The sequence below is a fragment of the Mandrillus leucophaeus genome, unplaced genomic scaffold (assembly GCF_000951045.1).
Source record: "Mandrillus leucophaeus isolate KB7577 unplaced genomic scaffold, Mleu.le_1.0 Scaffold665, whole genome shotgun sequence".
Lineage (NCBI taxonomy): Eukaryota > Metazoa > Chordata > Mammalia > Primates > Cercopithecidae > Mandrillus > Mandrillus leucophaeus.
Genome location: NW_012107197.1, coordinates 67,747 through 86,320, shown reverse-complemented (window position 1 = coordinate 86,320; position 18,574 = coordinate 67,747). Strand labels below are relative to the sequence as shown.

The window sequence follows — 18,574 nt, the reverse complement described above, 5'->3', positions numbered from 1 at the left end:
TTGAGATGGAGTCTTGCTCTGTCACCCAGGCTGGAGTACAGTGGCCCAATCTCAGCTCACTGTAAGCTCCGCCTCCCGGGTTCACGCCATTCTCCTACCTCAGCCTCTCGAGTAGCTGGAACTACAGGTGCCTGTCACCTCGCCCGGCTAGTTTTTTGTTATTTTTTTTAGTAGAGACGGGGTTTCACCGTGTTAGCCAGGATGGTCTCGATCTCCTGACCTCGTGATCCACCTGTCTCGGCCTCAAGGCTACTATTTCTAAAAGTACTTGTACCATTTTTTTCTCTGTGGGTTATGTATATGACCAATTTAAAATATAATTAGGTTCACTTACTTCAATTGTATTTCTTTTTAAGGTTTGCTTTTTAAAATTAATCTTTGTTAATTTAATTGTTCAAAAGTCATATATATGTAAAAAGTATACTCTAGTTCTATCAGTTTGATTTATTTATTTAGAGACAGGGTCTTGTTAATGTCGCCTAGGCTGGAGTGCAGTGACTATTCACAAATGTGATCATAACACACAACAGCCTCAAACTCCTGGGCTCAAGTGATCTTGCCTCAGCCTACTGCATAGCAGAGACTACAAAGGCACAGGCCACTGTGCCCAGCTCTTTACTTCATTAGGTATATGCATTCAGAATTGTCATATCTTCTGTTGAACCAAAATATTCCCTTTTTATCTCAAATAATGCTTTCTGAGCTGCGCGTGGTGGCTCACGCCTGTAATCCCAGCACTTTGGGAGGCTGGAATCCCAGCACTTTGGGAGGCTGGGGCAGGCGGGTTACTGAGGTCAGGAGTTCGAGACCAGCCTGGCCAACATGGCAAAACCCTGTCTCTACCAAAAACAAAAATTAGCTGGGCACGGTGGTGAGTGCCTGTAATCCCAGCTACTCAGGAGGCTGAGGCAGGAGATTCGCTTGAACTCGGGAGGCAGAGGTTGCAGTGAGCCAAGATCGGCCACTGCACTCCAGCCTGGGCGACAGACCAAGACTGTCTCAAAATAATAACAACAACAACAACAACAACAACAACAATAACGCTTTCTGCCTTAATGTGTATTTAGTTTGATATTAACAGAATTAAATAAGTTTTAATTTGGATATGCATAATTATCTTTTACTTACAATCTTTATGTATCCTAATTTTCAGATGTATTACCCACTAACAGCATATAGCATGCCCAGATTGGTGTTGAAATACCACTTTCAACTAAAATACAGCAAGGCTCCTTAGAAAACTGGAAGTTCAGTTACGGGATAAAAACAATATATATGATGAACTTGGAACATCCTGTCACAGCACATAGCCTCAGAGCCAACAGAAGGAGCTGACTGAAACGGACTGAAACACAAGCATACCAATCCATGCACTCACAGTTTTTTTTTTTAAGCTTACCAGTCACCACTGGCACTTACTAGTGAATTTTTTTTTTCTTTTTTGAGATGGAGTCTTGCTGTGTCTCCCAGGTTGGAGTGCAGTGGCACGATCTCAGCTCACTGCAACCTCTGCCTCCAGGGTTCAAGCAATTCTCCTGCCCCAGCCTCCCTATTAGCTAGGACTATAGACACGCGCCACCATGTTTGGTTGATTTTTGTATTTTTAGTAGAGACGGGGTTTTGCTGACAAGCCAGGCTGGTCTTGAACTCTTGACCTCAGGTGATCTGCCCACCTTGGCCTCCCAAAGTGCTGGGATTACAGGGCGTGAGCCACTGCACCCGGACTACTAGTGAATTAAACTCATTATTCTGAAAAGTGATCAAGCGTCAAGTATTCATACTGCCTTTCCTTTATAAACCATACTACTGAGTAACCAAATAGAAGTAGAGAATTTTCTCTCTAGAGAAGTATTCCAGCTAACATAAAATAATTAAAGTGTCACCATTTTGCTCCCTTTAATGAATTAATAACTAAGTGCAAGCAGCTGTGATTATCAGAAAAATAAACTAGGTATCATGTATCTGCTGCTGCTGATGGAACATATGACCAACTATAAAACAGTTTTGCCAAAACCGAATAAAAATTTACCTGAATTGGATCAATTCTCTAGCTCCAACTATCAATTTATAGGAAACACACAGAGGACACAGACATTCTAACCACCACCAAGGGGATGCGATATCAGCAAAATCCAGACCATGATTAACTCTACAAAATTATCTCAATTTTTTCAACAAAAAAATTGCAAGGGAAGAAAATGAGAGAATTCTAGTTCAAAAAGACCTATCAAGTAATGCCACTGGGTGGACTAACTTGCCTTTGGGTGGACTAATTTGGATCTTAAGCTGAAAAAAAGTGTTATGAGATAATTGAAAATCTGAACACTGACTGATATGAAGGGATTACTGGTAACTTTTTAGGTATGACTGTTACTTTTCTTATTTTTTAGAGATACTCACTAACATAGTTACAAATGACTAACAATAGATGACATGCAAAACCTCTCCACAGAAAACTATAAAACACTGAGAAAAATTTAACCCAAGTAATTGAAGACATATACCTTATTCATGAATTAGAAAGTATTAAAAGTTGTCAATTCTTCCCAAATTTCCACTTCTTTTCCTCTATAATTTATATGGAAATACAAAGGGCCAAGAATAGCCAAAGCACTCAAAAAGTAGAGCAAGGTAGAAGGGAGTGAGGCACTGTGGCTCACACGAGCACTCTGAGGCCAAGATGGGCAGATCACTTGAGGCCAGGAGTTCGAGACCAGCCTGGCCAACATGGTGAAACCCTGTCTCTACTAAAAATACAAAAATTTGCCAGGCATAGTGGTGCACACCTGTAGTCCTAGCTACTCAGGAGGTTGAGGGAGGAGAATCGCTTGAACCTGGGAAGCAGAGGGTTGCAGTGAGCCAGGATCGTGCCACTGCACTCCAGCCTGGACGACAGAGCAAGACTCCATCTCAAAAAACAAAACAAACAAAAAACAAACAAAACAAAACAAGGTAGGAGGACTTGCTCTATGAGTTTTTAAAACTTATATAAAGCTAGATAAAGTAAACAATGTGATATAAGCACAAGGGTAGGCAAATGATCTCAAGAAGAACAGACTGATGCCCAGACATTAAGAGGACTCTAGACTCATAACAAACATAGCAGTGCAGTGAAGCACAAATGGTCTTTCAATAAATAGCACTGGGATAATTAGACCTCTACTTGGGGGGAAAAAAAAAAAAAGGAACCCAACCCACATACTCAGTCACAAACAAAACAACAAAGCTTCTAGAAAAGGGGTTCCCAAATTTCCTCTGTAAAGGGCCAGATAGGCTTGTGGAACTACACATAATGCCTGTTACAGTCTCTTTTTTATAAAGCTTTAATAAAGTAAAAACCAGCTGGGCGAGGTGACTCACACCTGTAATCCCAGCACTTCAGCAGGTTGATGACACAGGAGGATCACTTGAGACCAGGAGTCTGAGATCAGCCTGGGCAATAGCACAAGACCCCATCTCTACATTTAAGGAAAAAAAAAAAAAAAAAGAACATAAAAAAACGTACCCTAGGGCAATACAAAAACAATACATGGGATAGGTGCATCTGCAAGCTGTAGTTTGCTAACCTTTGTTCTAGAAGGTAAGAGAGATCCTGATCCACGGGTGATGGGGATGGGGGCAAAGGAAGGCAAGAGAATGTAATTTGCAACCTGCAGCAGAGAAAGATTTCTTACTCTGTTTAAGAAACGGGACACAGAGCACTAACAATAAAAGACTGATGTATTTACTATGTTCCAATAAGCAATTCTCAATAAGAATGAAAAAGGAATTTTTAAGACATCACTAAAAAGAGTCAGAATGCAAGTCAAAGTGAGGAAATGACTTCTACCCAGATTATATAAAGAACTCCTACAAATCAACTGAAAAAAAGACAACAGAAAATGAACAAAAGCCTTGAACAGGCACTTTCCAAAGGAGGTTACTAAGACAGCTACGAAATATATGAAAAGATGCTCAATCTCCCTAATAAGGACATTACAAAAGCCCATAAAACACCATCAATACACACAGCCCAACAGCTAAAAATCTCAAAGCAATCTATACAAATGTGTTGCTGAAGACATGGAACAATGCAACTTCTCATACATTGCTGGTGGAATATAATTTTGTACAACAGGCTTGGCATTATTTACTGAAGTTGAACTTATACACACCCTAATATTCCACAATCTACTTCTGGATATAAACTGAACAAAAATACATTCAGAAGAACACTAAGAGATACATGGGTGATTACAGCAGCATTATTCATAACATGCTATGCAAAAAAGAGTTAACATAGCAGGCATGCTATCCTTTGAAAGATCTGCTTGAGAGGCTGCCCCTTGGTTGGTATCTAGGAACTTAGATTTTAGGACAGTTCTCATCATTCCCTAATAAAAATGGCTCACTGTTACTAAACCATGTGTGAAAATGATATGGTCCCGCCAAACACCTGCTTTCTTTCTGCTTTGTGGCTACTGCATCTCAATGCACAGCTGACACTTGAACAACATGGGTTTGAAGTGCGCAGGTCCACTCATTCATAGTTTTCTTCCATCTCTGCCACTCCTGAGAGAGTAAGACAAATCCCTCCTCCTCTTCATCTGTCTACTGAGCGTGACAGTGATAAAGATGTAAACCTTTATGATGATCCATTTCACTTAATGAAGAATCAATATATCTTATGATTTTAGTTTCTTTAGCTTTACTATAAGGATATAGTATATAATACAATATAACATATAATTTTTGTTGTTGTTGTTGTTTGTTTTTGAGACAGTCTCGCTCTGTTGCCAGGCTGGAATGCAGTGTGCTATTTTGGCTCACTGCAAACTCTGCCTCCCTGGTTCAAGTGATTCTCCTGCCTCAGCCTCCCAAGCAGCTGGGACTACAGGCGCCCACCACGATGCGCGGCTAATTTTTGCATTTTTAGTAGAGATGGGGTTTCACCATGTTGGCCAGGATGGTCTCAATCTCTTGACATGGTGATCCGCCCGCCTCAGCCTCCCAAAGTGCTGGGATTACAGGTTTGAGCCACGGCGCCCAGCCTCATTTTTTTTTTTCAGCACATCTACAGAGTAGGATGGATGGGGGTTGGGAGTAAAAAGAGGACTTATTCATTTTATTTTAAAGAGTTCTGAATGTTTGGTGTATTTATAACTAGTATATAAAAGTGGTATGTGGTTCAGATCAATCATGAAATGAAAAAAGAGATGCCAGGAAGATTTACTCAGAATCTGTAAAGACTATTACTGCAACACCCCTACCAAAGCCCTCCACTCACCCTCTCTCCCCTTACCAGCCTCCACTGACAATTCACCCTGTAGTATTCTAACCACAGAGTGGGAAAAAAATAATGAATTTTACATTCATAATTGTCCCAGTAACTATCCTCATTAAGACTTAAAACATATTCTTAGTAGTCACAAATTCAGCTTAGAAAATCTGTGTCCCCCTAAATTCAAATAATGCTATCTCCTCTTAATTAGAAATCCCAAATTATTATATCACATATTCCAAATTGCATAAGAAAAAACTTACCCGCAAACTCCCAGTATTTTATATAATCGGCAGGAAATTTTCGTACTTGCAACTGATAGAAATTCTCTCTATTTGGAGAGTTGAGCCATTCCTGCACCACCTACACAAAGCACAAAAGCAAATTAAGAAAGCAACATTCCTAGAAAGTGATGCTAAATAGTAACATTTTCCAAAGTTAAGCAACAGTAAAATCCAGAACCTAGAATCTAGGTGATAGAAACTAAAAATTGATTCGCAGTGGGTTAATAAAATTATCTGGAACTGTCCTGTCCAATTCAGTAGCCATTAGCTACATTTGGTTATTTACATTTAATTAAAATGTTAAAAAATAAAAATTCTGTTCTTCAGTCAAACTAGTCACACTTGCAGAGCTCGACAGCCATCTGTGGCTGCTCCGCTGTGTGCAGACGTGGAGCATTTCCAGCAGTGCATAATGTACTCCTGGACAGCTCCGGTAGAATGCTACTTCCCAACCAGGTCAGCTAGCTCACAAGTCCAAAAGGACCTAGATTTGTTGCAAACCTTAGGGATTTCTCACCAACATGTCATCCTGCCAGTTTATAAAATGCTCTATACCTATCTTCCAATTTGTCAAAGCTCCAAACTCAGAAGTATCCTTAAGGATCTTCTGAGAAATAAGACTTCCCAATCCCAAATTTAGGAAGACTACTAGTATAAAAAAGTCATATTAGCTTTCACTTTTTTTTTTTTTTTTTTTTTTTTTGTGACGGAGTCTCGCTCTGTCGCCCAGGCTGGAGTGCAGTGGCCGGATCTCAGCTCATTGCAAGCTCCGCCTCCTGGGTTCCCGCCATTCTCCTGCCTCAGCCTCCTGAGTAGCTGGGACTACAGGCGCCCGCCACCTCGCCTGGCTAGTTTTTTGTATTTTTTAGTAGATACGGGGTTTCACCGTGTTAGCCAGGATGGTCTCGATCTCCTGACCTCGTGATCCACCCGTCTCGGCCTCCCAAAGTGCTGGGATTACAGGCTTGAGCCACCGCACCCGGCCAGCTTTCACTTCTTAAAAAACTAACAAATATATTACCTTTTGGGCCCTAAGAAGGGTTTTGTCTAAATGTAACAGTTAGTTATTAAGTATTTAAATCAACAACTAGCCTTCAGTTCCTCTGAAGAAACTTATCATCAAAGATTATTGGTGCTGAACTGCTTCTGCACTGGTTAACCGACTAAGACTCCACAAGGGTTATGCTATGGACAGGGAACAAAACAATAATGAATCTGTGTTATCCGCTAGTACGGTCAGACTCTCGACCATGATAGTCATGATCAGTTTGTATCACCCAGAGTACCCTACGGTAAGGCAACTCCATAGAATCATCATCAAAAGCACATTCTATGTTCACAGCATTATTTACAATCACCAAAACCTGGAAACAACCCAAATGTCCATCAGCTGTGAATGCAAATGTAATATATCCATACAACAGAATCTCATTTGGCAATAAAAAGCCATGGCCTATTAATAAATGCTACAACATGGATGGGCTTCAGAAAGAGTATATGAAATGAAAGGAGCCAGATTCAAAAGACCACATACGTACATTTCTATGTATGTGACATTTCCAGAAGAGGCAGATTTACATACAGATGGGAGATTAGTGTTTGCCCAGGGCTAGGGGTAGGAATGAAGAATGACTACCAACGGGCAGAAGGGATTGTTTTAGGTCAACGGAAATGTTCTAAAACTGGGTTGTGGTGATGGCTATACAACTGTAAATTTACATAAAAAAACCATTCAATTATACACCTTACAAGGGTACCTTTTATGGTATAGTATACCTTAATAAAGCTGTTAAAATGCATCCTAGTGTATACAACAAAGATTAAAAAAATGGATCAATAAAATTTTGTCACAAGGGATTTACCTAAGAGTACCCAGAAGATCCTAGATAGTTTCCATCTTGAAAAAAGGAGGGCAGATCCTTTCAGTTTGAAATTATTTGGGCCTAATATTAACTTCTACAGCAATCCCATGAGCCAGAGATTAAGTGGATCTCTTATAGTCAAGCTATAATGATCAACTAAAGATAACTGAAATTCCGGAGTTACCAAAGAGAAACTTAGCTAGGTAAAAAGTCCTAATGAATAGATACTCAATATACTACATAATTCACAGCTTTGTATATTTGATGCAGTTAGAGGTTTATCTGTTTCATAACTCATGGGGCCCTGGGAAATTAAGAAATCATAAATTACATGAGCTAGTAGTTTCACACTAAATGAAATAACTGTTCAAAGTACAAACAAGTGTACGTTTGTGGTCCATCAGAGCATTATTAAAGTTAAAAGTAATCAACTAGGTTCAGAGGATGAAAAATCATGCAGATGGTTAGAAAACGTACTCCTTTCAAAAGGTGTCAGCTGCTGTAAAAAATAAACAATAAAAAGAAAACAAGCTCTCTGAACATAAGAACATTCAGAATACACTGAACAGAGATGAATATACAGTGGCTTTCCAATTTTTTTTTTTTTTTTTCTGAGATGGAGTTTCACTCTTGTTGCTCTGGCTGGAGTGCAATGGCATGATTTCCACTCACTACAACTTCAGCCTCGTGGGTTCAAGCGATTCTCCCGCCTCAGCTTCCCATTAGCTGGGACTACAGGCATGCGCCACCATGACCGGCTCACTTTTTTTTTATTTTTTGGAGACAGAGTTTCGCTCTTGTTGCCCAGGTGGGGGTGCAATGGCGCAATCTCGACTAACCACAACCTCCACCTCCCGGGTTCAAGTGATTCTCCTGCCTCAACCTCCTGAGTAGCTGGGATTACGGGCACCCACCACCACGCCCGGCTAATTTTGTATTTTTAATAGAGACAGGGTTTCTCCATGTTGTTCAGGCTGGTCTTGAACTCCCGACCTCAGGTGACCCACCTGCCTTGGCCTCCCAAAGTGCTGGGATTATAGGAATGAGCCACCACGCCTGACCCAAATTCTGTATTTTTAGTAGAGACAGGGTTTCACCATGTTGGCCCACTGGTCTCAAACTCTTGACCTCAGGTAATCCACCCACCCTGGCCTCCCAAAGTGCTGGGATTACAGATGTGAGCCACCAAGTCTAGCTAGCTTTCCAAGTATTAAAGGTCAGTGGTAATGTTGTAACAATCTCACAAAGCACTATCACTTCAAAGAAGCAAACTATGTCCCTGTTCTTCCCACTCCAGACAGGAAAGACAGATAGTCAGGCCTCATCTTCAAAGGAGGTCTGCGTTCTCTTTTTCCCCAGTAACTAAGAAGAATAGATTATTCTACAAAACTGGCTGTTCCTAATAATTTAGTAATTTAACATTTTTCAGATCAAATAAATACTATGTTTTGATAAAAATATTTCCACATAGACTAAATACACTGTTTGGTTATAATGAGGTTTTGTGTGTGATCCTGAGAAAATTATCTTTAAAAAATTATTATCATTATTTTTATTATTTTGTATTTTTTAAGACAGGGTCTTGCTCTGTTGCCCAGGCTGAAATATAGTGGCACGATCTTGGCTCACTGCAACCACCACCTCCCAGGTTCAAGCAATTCTCCTGCCTCAGCCTCCTGAGTAGTTGGGATTACAGGTGCCTACCACCATGCCCGGCTAATTTTTGTATTTTTAGTAGAGACAGGGTTTCACCAAAGTTGGCCAGGCTGGTCTCAAACTCCTGACCTCAAGTGATGATCCGCCTGCCCTGGCCTTCCTGTGTTGGGATTACAGGCGTGAGCCACTGTGCCTGGCCAAAAAATTACATTATTAAAACAACAGCTGTTTCACTGGGGCAAAGAAGTTCCTGCAGCACTGGCTCCCAATAACCAAGACTGTCCTTGCCTTACATAAGACAGCCAAACACAAACCCCAAAACAGACAAAGCAACTGACATTCATTTCCATGTCCTGTCCCCTTTCATTACAGAAGTCTAAGGCAAACTCTCTGATTTCTGTCCTGGATCCCTCTTCCCTTGAGGACTTAAAATTCCTAGAATTATCCATTTTCTTGCATCAGTTTCTTCCTGCCCATTGCTCATTCCCATGAGCATATACACTGAATTTGCTCTAAGAAAACCCTGTCAACAATAAACAAAACCCTTCCTTGTCTCCAAATGACCATTTAGCTTAGTGCCCCCCTTTTCCTGCTCCCCATCAATGCGTATGTTTTCAAAACACTCCTTCCACTCACTTCTTTTACATCTGGTTTCTGACTTAACCACTGCTGCACAAAAATCACCCACCCATCAGACTCAATGATGACCTCCTTACTGTTATTTTTCCTTACCCATCTCAGGTAGTGCTAACCCAAATCTCCGGTTCGTGACGCACTGTCAAAAGTCTATGCAAGGCCCTCATCATTTGATTTCTCCTGTATCCCTGATTGATTCCACTTCCATGACAACCTCCACCCTAGGTATCCACTATAGCTGTGTTAGTATAACTGAAAAATCCAGAAGGGCTGTGTGTGAGAGAGATTTAGACAAATAGTATTCTACTATAAACTAGGTATTTTGTCTTTTCAACCAACTTTTAAGACTTCTGGGACTGACTCACATAGTACTCTTTAGGATGAAACAGCATTTTATTCATCCATCCTTTTAATCAGCTCCAACTCTATATCCTATAAATGACATCCAAGACATAGATCCCTTATGGACAGACGTGTATACGTTCTTCTAGTGAGCCTATGCAGGGATAAGACTGCCAGATCATAAAGGATCACAAACTTTTGCTCACCTGTTATTTTAACTTCCTTTCCTCCTTTCAGTAACACTTCATATACTTATTAACACCAAGTTTTCCCTTCTGCAAACTATTTGTTGTCCATCTTCTACTGATTTCCGTTTTTTGCTGTCGATTTACAAAAGTGCTTTGTGTGTTTTAGCTACTAATCTCTTGCCAGTTGAGGAATGTTTTAAAACTCTCTTCTTCCTATCAGTTGACTCCAAATATAGAGTCCTTCACTAAAAAGACATTAACTTTGACAGAATAAAATCCATTAATATGCATTAATCCATTAATGTGGCTGTTTTTTGCTTTTATGATTACTTTCATCACCCAAACTGACATGTTTTCTGGTATTTTCTTCAATTTCTTTAGTTTTACTTTCCAAACATATGATTTAACCAGTTTACGTGCTATAAAGTATGAATCTTAGCCTAATTTGTTTTTTCCCAGTGAAGTAGGCCAGTTTCCTCTAACGACCTATCCCTTCCCCACTGATTTGTGATGTCCTATTTATCTCATTTTATCTAACATTGACACACATGCAAGAAGGAAGAGTTCCTTCTTAGGAGCCAAAGGGTCTCCCACTGTTTCTCCGGTTATCTGCCTGCCCTGTGCCACTCTCATATGTGTCTATTACTACGGCTTTGAAACAGCTTCATAGCAGATAAGGCAAGTATCATTCCCCCCATGCCCTAGTTATGCTGTTCTTTTCAAAGTGATTTTATTATAATACATTTTGCTTTTCCTTACAGATTTTAAAATAAGTCTATCAATCACCTCAAAACAATCCTGCTGGGATTTTAACTTGAACTACATCAAATTTATAAATGAATTCAGAAAGAACTCACATCTTTACAATGTGAAGCTGTCTCATCCATGAACATAGCACCTCTCCATTTTGAACAAAAGACTAAACATCGGGCCGGGTGCGGTGGCTCAAGCCTGTAATCCCAGCACTTTGGGAGGCCGAGACAGGCGGATCACAAGGTCAGGAGATCGAGACCATCCTGGCTAACACGGTGAAACCCTGTCTCTACTAAAAAATACAAAAAACTAGCCAGGCAAGGTGGCGGGCGCCTGTAGTCCCAGCTACTCCGGAGGCTGAGGTGGGAGAATGGCGTAAACCCGGGAGGCGGAGCTTGCAGTGAGCTGAGATCCGGCCACTGCACTCCAGCCTGGGCGACAGAGCAAGACTCCGTCTCAAAAAAAAAAAAAAAAAAAAAAAGACTAAACATCTTCATCACCTTTAAAATAGCTTAAAGTGTTTTCCATAAATGTCTCATGCATTCATCATTAGACTAATTACTAACAGGTATGCAGTTCCAGTTACCATGATATTTTCTTTCATATTTTCTAACTGGCTACTGCTGCTACAGAGGGACACGACTTATTTTTTTGCACATCCATCTTGTGCCCAAATATTGATGCTACTGGGGTTTCTATGTAGGTCATCCGCAAATGATCAGAACCGTGTCTCTTCCAATTATTCATTGCTCCATTTTTGTCATTTTAATGAACTATTATCACTGAGTATCTATAGCAGCTGTCATCATCTGCAACTGTTCCATCAATTGTTGCTTCGTCTATTTTGAATTATTATATATATACATGTTCACAATCAATTGTATACGCTTGGGTAACTGTTCCTTTTACTGGTATCTAGTGTCTTTGCCCCTCTGAATTGTTCTCATGTTAAAGTAAATGTTGATTGTAAACCTGCAACTCCAGCTTTCTTTGGTTCATGTTTGTTTGCCGTATAATTTTCCTATTTTAAAAAAGGGACGGGGTCTCACTTTGTTGTCCAGGCTGGTCTCAAATTTCCAAGCTCAAACGATCCTCTGGCCTCTGCCTCCCAAAATGCTGGTATTACAGGCATGAGCCACTGCACCTGGCCATCTTTTTCCATTTTTTCATCTTAAACCTTTCTAGCCTTTTTTTATTTCTGGCAGGTAACATTGTTCCCGGAACTTACATTTTTAAATACATTCTAAAGGTCTCGATATAGCTGTTTATGTATACACTCATTCAGTTATATTCCCTTGGCATTAAAAGCCCTCTCAATCTCAACTCTCGACTCCTTCTCTAAGAAAATCTTGGTCTTATACTTTTTTTCTCTCCCTCTGAGATCCTTATTACACATATATTAACACTTCTCTATCCACTTTATTGCTTTTTCTATTTTCTGCTTCTATCCTTTCGTGATAACTTGTGGGAATCTGAGTGGACATTCTAGCTTGCCTATACATTCTTCAGTTGTATCCATGTACTAGCCACTCCATTTACTGAGTTCTCTAACGATTGTGTCCTCTATCCCCAACCAGCTCCTGTTTGTTGTTCTTTATGGTTTCTCCTTCTTGCTTCATGTTTCCACCATGCCCTTTCTTTGAGATATTTAATATGCTTATAGCTAAATCTTATTCTGACTATTCCAATAATTTTGCTTTATCTGCTCCACGCTGTTTGGTTTGTTACTTTTCGCTTATAGTGACTATACTCCAGAAAGGAAATGCAGATGTTCCCCTCTGAATGTATGCTCCCCAGGGAGACCAGGCACATCAGCTACAAAGGAACACTGCAGGAACAAGTGGCTATAGCCTAGCACCACCTAGCTTCTGTATCTCTACTGATGAGTAGGGTAGAGAGTCATGGGGATACAACTCTGGGAATAAGCATTTCAGTATTATAATCTCTAAGTCTGCCCTGATACTTACCTTTCTGAATTCTGACTTCCTTGGTTACAGTAATTCAGCCTTAGGGATGGGAGGGAACAAGTGAACTTTCAAGAACCAAGCAATCCAACTATATCCACTGTTAATTACTCCTCATAGGAGCTGGGATACAATGCCACCCTAACGCTACCCACTGCTTTTGGCAGATATGAGCTAGTTGCAACTTTCCTGCCCTGCACCACAAAGTAACATAAGGGTAGTACTCTAGCCCAGGGTAATGAGGGGAAGAAAAAAAGGGGGAAAACCTAAGAAATTCCTTTCTACTTTAATTCCCATCTATAGGAATTCTAGTCTGCTCTACTTACTATTTCCTTCCCATCCCAAGAACCCAATCACATCCTAGGCTGCCCCAGAGTTTCTCACAATATGTATCAGTTTAACATCTTCAACTACACTCCCTGGCTTCAGCAATGTCACTCCCAAAAGAGAGGGTCATTAACCCATGATCATTTGACATCAAGTAAACAGCATCACAATCTAACCAGAGGCTTAAGCCAAAAACTTCAGAATCATCCTCCCTTCTTAAACTCCCCCCTCAATTCTATCACCAAGTCTTCTAAGTACTCTCTCCAAAATTTACCCCCAATATCTTGAATTCCTCTCCATTTCTACAGCTACCACCCAAATCAAGCCACCACTATCTTTCTCCTGGGCTACTATAGTAGCCCCTTGACTGGTCAACTGCATTTATGCTTACCTTTCCACAGATTACCCTCCACATAGCAGCAGTAAATGGTGTGTAAAAAACGTCAACTGGTATTATGTTACTACTCCCCCAGTCTAAATGACCAACCAAATAAAAAGCTTTCAGTACCTTCTCACTGAACTGAGAATGAAACATCAACTGCAGCTTACAGGGCTGTATCTGGCTCTTATTTCTCCAATCTTATTTCATTTCTCTTTACCCCTTATCAGCTACTTCACTTCAGCCATACCAGCCTAATCTCTTTCTTCGTAAGACTCAGTTCCCATCTCATGGCATTACATTCTTGACATTCCACCCCACCTCCCGAACAATACTTTCTTCTTCTGGATCTCAGCCAGGTCTCAAGAGCAGCCTCCCAATATCGCCACTCACAACAATTCATCATATTGGCCTATCTGTTTCCTCCACAGAACTGATTACAATCTGAAATTAGCCAAAGCATCTATAGCCATACCACCCTAAATTCACCCAATCTTGTCTGAAATTGGCCAAAGAAATAGAGCCATCTCCCTACTGGGCACTGAGAATCGAAGTTGGTGCCCAAGAAAAGTACTCCTTGCCTGCCTGCTCCCTGTCCAGGCAACCTACAGTGACCGCTACACAATAGAGGTAACAGTGGAGGACTGCAGGAAACAGAAAGCACATCTAAGTTTTAAAATAAAAGAGTATTTGCCACAACCGACTGCAAAAAAATTGGTCCCTGGCAAAACAGTGCACATGTATCCAATTAACACTTTCATGTGTTAAATACAGCGATCAAAAAAATAATCTTCCAGTCACATCAATATACAAAAGACTCATTTCTAAAAGCTGAATCTGTTCTCATTTCTCTTTTGTGAGGGATAATTCTGCGTAATGTCACTATGTTCCACTTGCAATAAACATAACCAAATAATTAAATCTATGTTTCAGGTTCTAAATAGGATATAAACCAAATTTGGTAACCCTCCTAAAAAAAGTCTAGGCCGGGCATGGTGGCTCACACCTGTAATCCCAGCATTTTGGGAGGCTGAGGCAAGCGGATCATGAAGTCAGAAGATTGAGACCATCCTGACTAACACAGTGAAACCCCGTCGCTACTAAAAACACAAAAACAGGCCGGGCGCGGTGGCTCAAGCCTGTAATCCCAGCACTTTGGGAGGCTGAGACGGACGGACCACGAGGTCAGGAGATCGAGACCATCCTGGCTAACACGGTGAAACCCCGTCTCTACTAAAAAATACAAAAAAATAGCCGGGCGAGGTGGTAGGCGCCTGTAGTCCCAGCTACTCGGGAGGCTGAGGCAGGAGAATGGCGTGAACCCGGGAGGCGGAGCTTGCAGTGAGCTGAGATCCGGCCACTGCACTCCAGCCTGGGCCACAAAGCGAGACTCTGTCTCAAAAAAAAAAAAAAAAAAAAAAAAACACACACACACACACAAAAACTAAAACATAAATTAGCCAAATGTGGTGGCGGACGCCTGGTGGCAGGCGCCTATAGTCCCAGCTACTCAGGAGGCTGAGGAGGGAGAATGGCGTGAACCCAGGAGCCAAAGCTGGCAGTGAGCCGAGATCGCACCACTGCACTCCAGCCTGGGTGACAGAGTGAGACTCCGTCTCAGGAAAAAAAAAATAAATAAATAAATCTGTACACCCTATAGCATCCCATTAACAAAGTGAAAGTAAAATTGCATCAAATTACAACAGGAATAGGGTGTGACTCTTGGTTCAGAATTGCAGTTGACGCCACAGCCCACAGCTTATTACAAAGACTAAAAACTAAAATTAAACAAGGCATCTTAATACAACCAATAATTATTGGCCTGTATAAACCAGAAATGATTAAACAAGATGGCTGAACTTGTATGGTTAAAAAGAAAGGTGTAACTTCAAAGTAGATTGAACATACACCATTTCCTTCCCTCCTGAAACCCCACTAAAACACCAAAGAGATTTTTAAAAACAGCACTGACCAATTAGAACAAAAAGGACGGAAGAGGAGACAAGAGTAACCAAACTTTGGAAGCTGCAAAGCAGAGGGATGAATGGAACTAACTTAGCAAGTCCAAGAATGTGAAGTCCAACTGGGAAGCAACAGACCTCTATAAGGATGGCTGGAAGGAAACTATTGCTCCTTCATCCCAGCAAAAAATGACAAGAGATTTTGTCTCTAGAAAGGATAAGCAGTCTCTGACCTCGGTGACAGCAAGAAGGATGAGGATACTATGTAGAAAAAAAAAAAAAGAAGTAAATGTGTATATACCAAATGCTTGAACACCTCTCCTCCCTAACTCCTATCCCAGCCCTCTTCCCACACTCAGCTCCCTGCCATGCCTACACTTCCCAGGTAAAATATTTGATGATTCTTTTTTGGGAACTGAGACCTGACAAGAAAAATAAAGCCTAAAGACACTGATAGGCTGGGTGCAGTGGCTTGCACCTGTAATCCCAGCACTTTGGGAGGCCAAGACGGGTGGATTACCTGAGGTCAGGAGTTCGAGACCAGCCTGACCAATATGGCAAAACCTCATCTCTACTAAAAATACAAATATTAGGGCCAGGCACGGTGGCTCACGCCTGTAATCCCAGCATTTTGGGAGGCCGAGGTGGGTGGATCACGAGGTCAGGAGATCAAGACCATCTTGGCCAACATGGTGAAATCCCGTCTCTACTAAAAAATACAAAAAATTAACTGGGCACAGTGGCGGGCGCCTGTAGTCCCAGTTTCTTGGGAGGCTGAGGCAGCAGAATGGCGTGAACCCAGGAGTGAGCCAAGTGAGCCAAGATCATGCCACTGCACTCCAGCCTGGGCGACAGAATGAGACGCCGACTCAAAAAAAAACAAAACGAAACAAAAATTAGCCGGGTGTGGTGGTGTGCACCTGTAGTCCCAGCTACTTGGGAGGCTGAGACAGGAGAAATGCTTAAACCCAAGAGGCAGAGGTTGCGGCAAGCCGAGATCGGGTCACTGCACTCTAGCCTGGGCAACAGAGTGAGACTCCATCTGAAGAAAAAAGAAAAAAAGACATTGACATAATGGTGGGGTGGGGCTTCCTAATGAAGTGCCAATGGTCAACAAGCCCACCCTTTCACTCAGAGCTTCTGGTGTTTTCACCTTTTATATATATAACAAAATACAGATTATAACTGCACCTAAACGCAAAACCTTACCATAAAGAATGAAACTAATGTTGGGTTTTACCATGCTACGGCACCCCTCAGATCACATTTGCCTTCCAGAGTGCAACCATAAACGGGTTCATTTTTGTAAAAATATCTGAAGATTTCATGTTTTCCTAGGCATCTTTCTTAACTTGTTGCTAATCAAATTTATTCTTTTTAAAGTAACATTTTTTAAATGGAGACAGTATTTCACACAACATGAAATTCACCATTTTAAAGTGTACGTCTCAGTGGTTTTTAGTACTATGGTTTTATTTACTATGCCGTGCAACCATCACCACTACCTCATGCCACAGCATTTCCATCACCCCAAAAGAAACCTTGTACCTATCAGCAATCCCAGTTCCCACCTCCTTCCTTCCCCTGACAACTACTCATCTTTCTGTCTCTACAGATGTGCCTATTCTGGACAATACATATGAATGGAATCATACAATATGTGACCTTCTGAACCTGACTTATTTCACTTAGCACAATGTTTTCAAGGTTCATTAGTGAACACAGATCTTCACTTCTCTTTATGGCTGAATATTATTCCATTCATTGTATGAACAGACCTATTTATCCATTCATCAACTACACACACATTTGGGTTGTTTCCACTTTTTGGCTACCATGAATAATGTTCCAATCTACTTTTTAGTTTCCTGTTCTTAAATGTGAGTAGACCACCAGAAATCATTACCACATAAAAAAAGAAATTAATAGAAAGGACTATAAACACTAAAATGAACAGGAAAAAACCAACTGGGGAGACAGGAACCATGCAAAAAGAGAACAACTTTTAGCTAACTTTAAAATTATCATTAATAAACTTTAGCTAATAAAAAATACCACATCCACAAAATAAAGGACTATTCAGAGAACCAGAGTTCCAGGAAACTAAAAATATGCTAAAAAGAATTCAATGGATTTGGGAGAAAAGTTGAGGTGGCCTCCAAGAAAGGAGAACAAAAAGAAAATGAGATGAAAGATAGAAAAAATTAAAGAAAATGAGAAGATTAAAGAAATTCTAAGATATACAAAGTTTCAAAAATGTACCTCCCATATACCCTCTTCTCTGGAAGCCTGAAGGACAGGCCTCGCTAACATGAGTGACCAAGAAAGATGACGGGGGTGGAGCCCTTGGGACCCAACCCAAGGATAAGGACTACTATTTCAGGAATATCATCATGCACCACACACAGAACAAATTTATAGATTAACTAATGTACCTGATCATGAGAGATTTAAACATTCAAAAAAAGACAGCCTGGCATTAATTTAGTAATAAGCAGAAAATTAAATAAACATATAAAACAATAAATCCAAGGAAAAAACAGAGTTTGGAAGGAAATGGAAAGGCAATTACAGCATACTACACGGCTTAGCTGAAGATATCTTTCACATAGTCAAAATAACAAAAATGGATCTAAAAATTTCAAGACAACCCCCTAATGAGGATGAGGGAACAGGAAGGGTGTGTGCAAGTGTTGGGCTGGGAACGGGGGTAGTTCCTGAAGCAGGAAATAGAAACGCCTAAAACTGAAAAATCAAGGAGTTACAATATGGGAATGTTACTCAGAAATATGGAAGGAGGGCCAGGCAGGATGGCTCATGCCTGTAATCGTAGCACTGTGAGAGGCCAAGGCAGGTGGATCGCTTGAGTCCAGTAGTTTTGAGACCAGCCTAGGCAACATGGGAAAAAGTCTGCCCCCACTAAAAACACAAAAATTAGCTGGACATTATGGTGTGAGCCTGT

General features: G+C 40.8%; 1 protein-coding gene across 1 annotated transcript in view; it reads right to left on the bottom strand.

Annotated features, from left to right (window-relative positions):
• The window catches only part of SETX (senataxin), a 99,367-nt gene that overhangs the window by 45,435 nt on the left and 35,358 nt on the right, over window positions 1–18,574 (bottom strand). Inside the window, exon 13 of the mRNA XM_012001583.1 lies at window positions 5,524–5,623. Within this exon, the coding sequence (XP_011856973.1) occupies window positions 5,524–5,623 (100 nt within the window). The remainder of the gene's footprint in view (window positions 1–5,523; window positions 5,624–18,574) is intronic.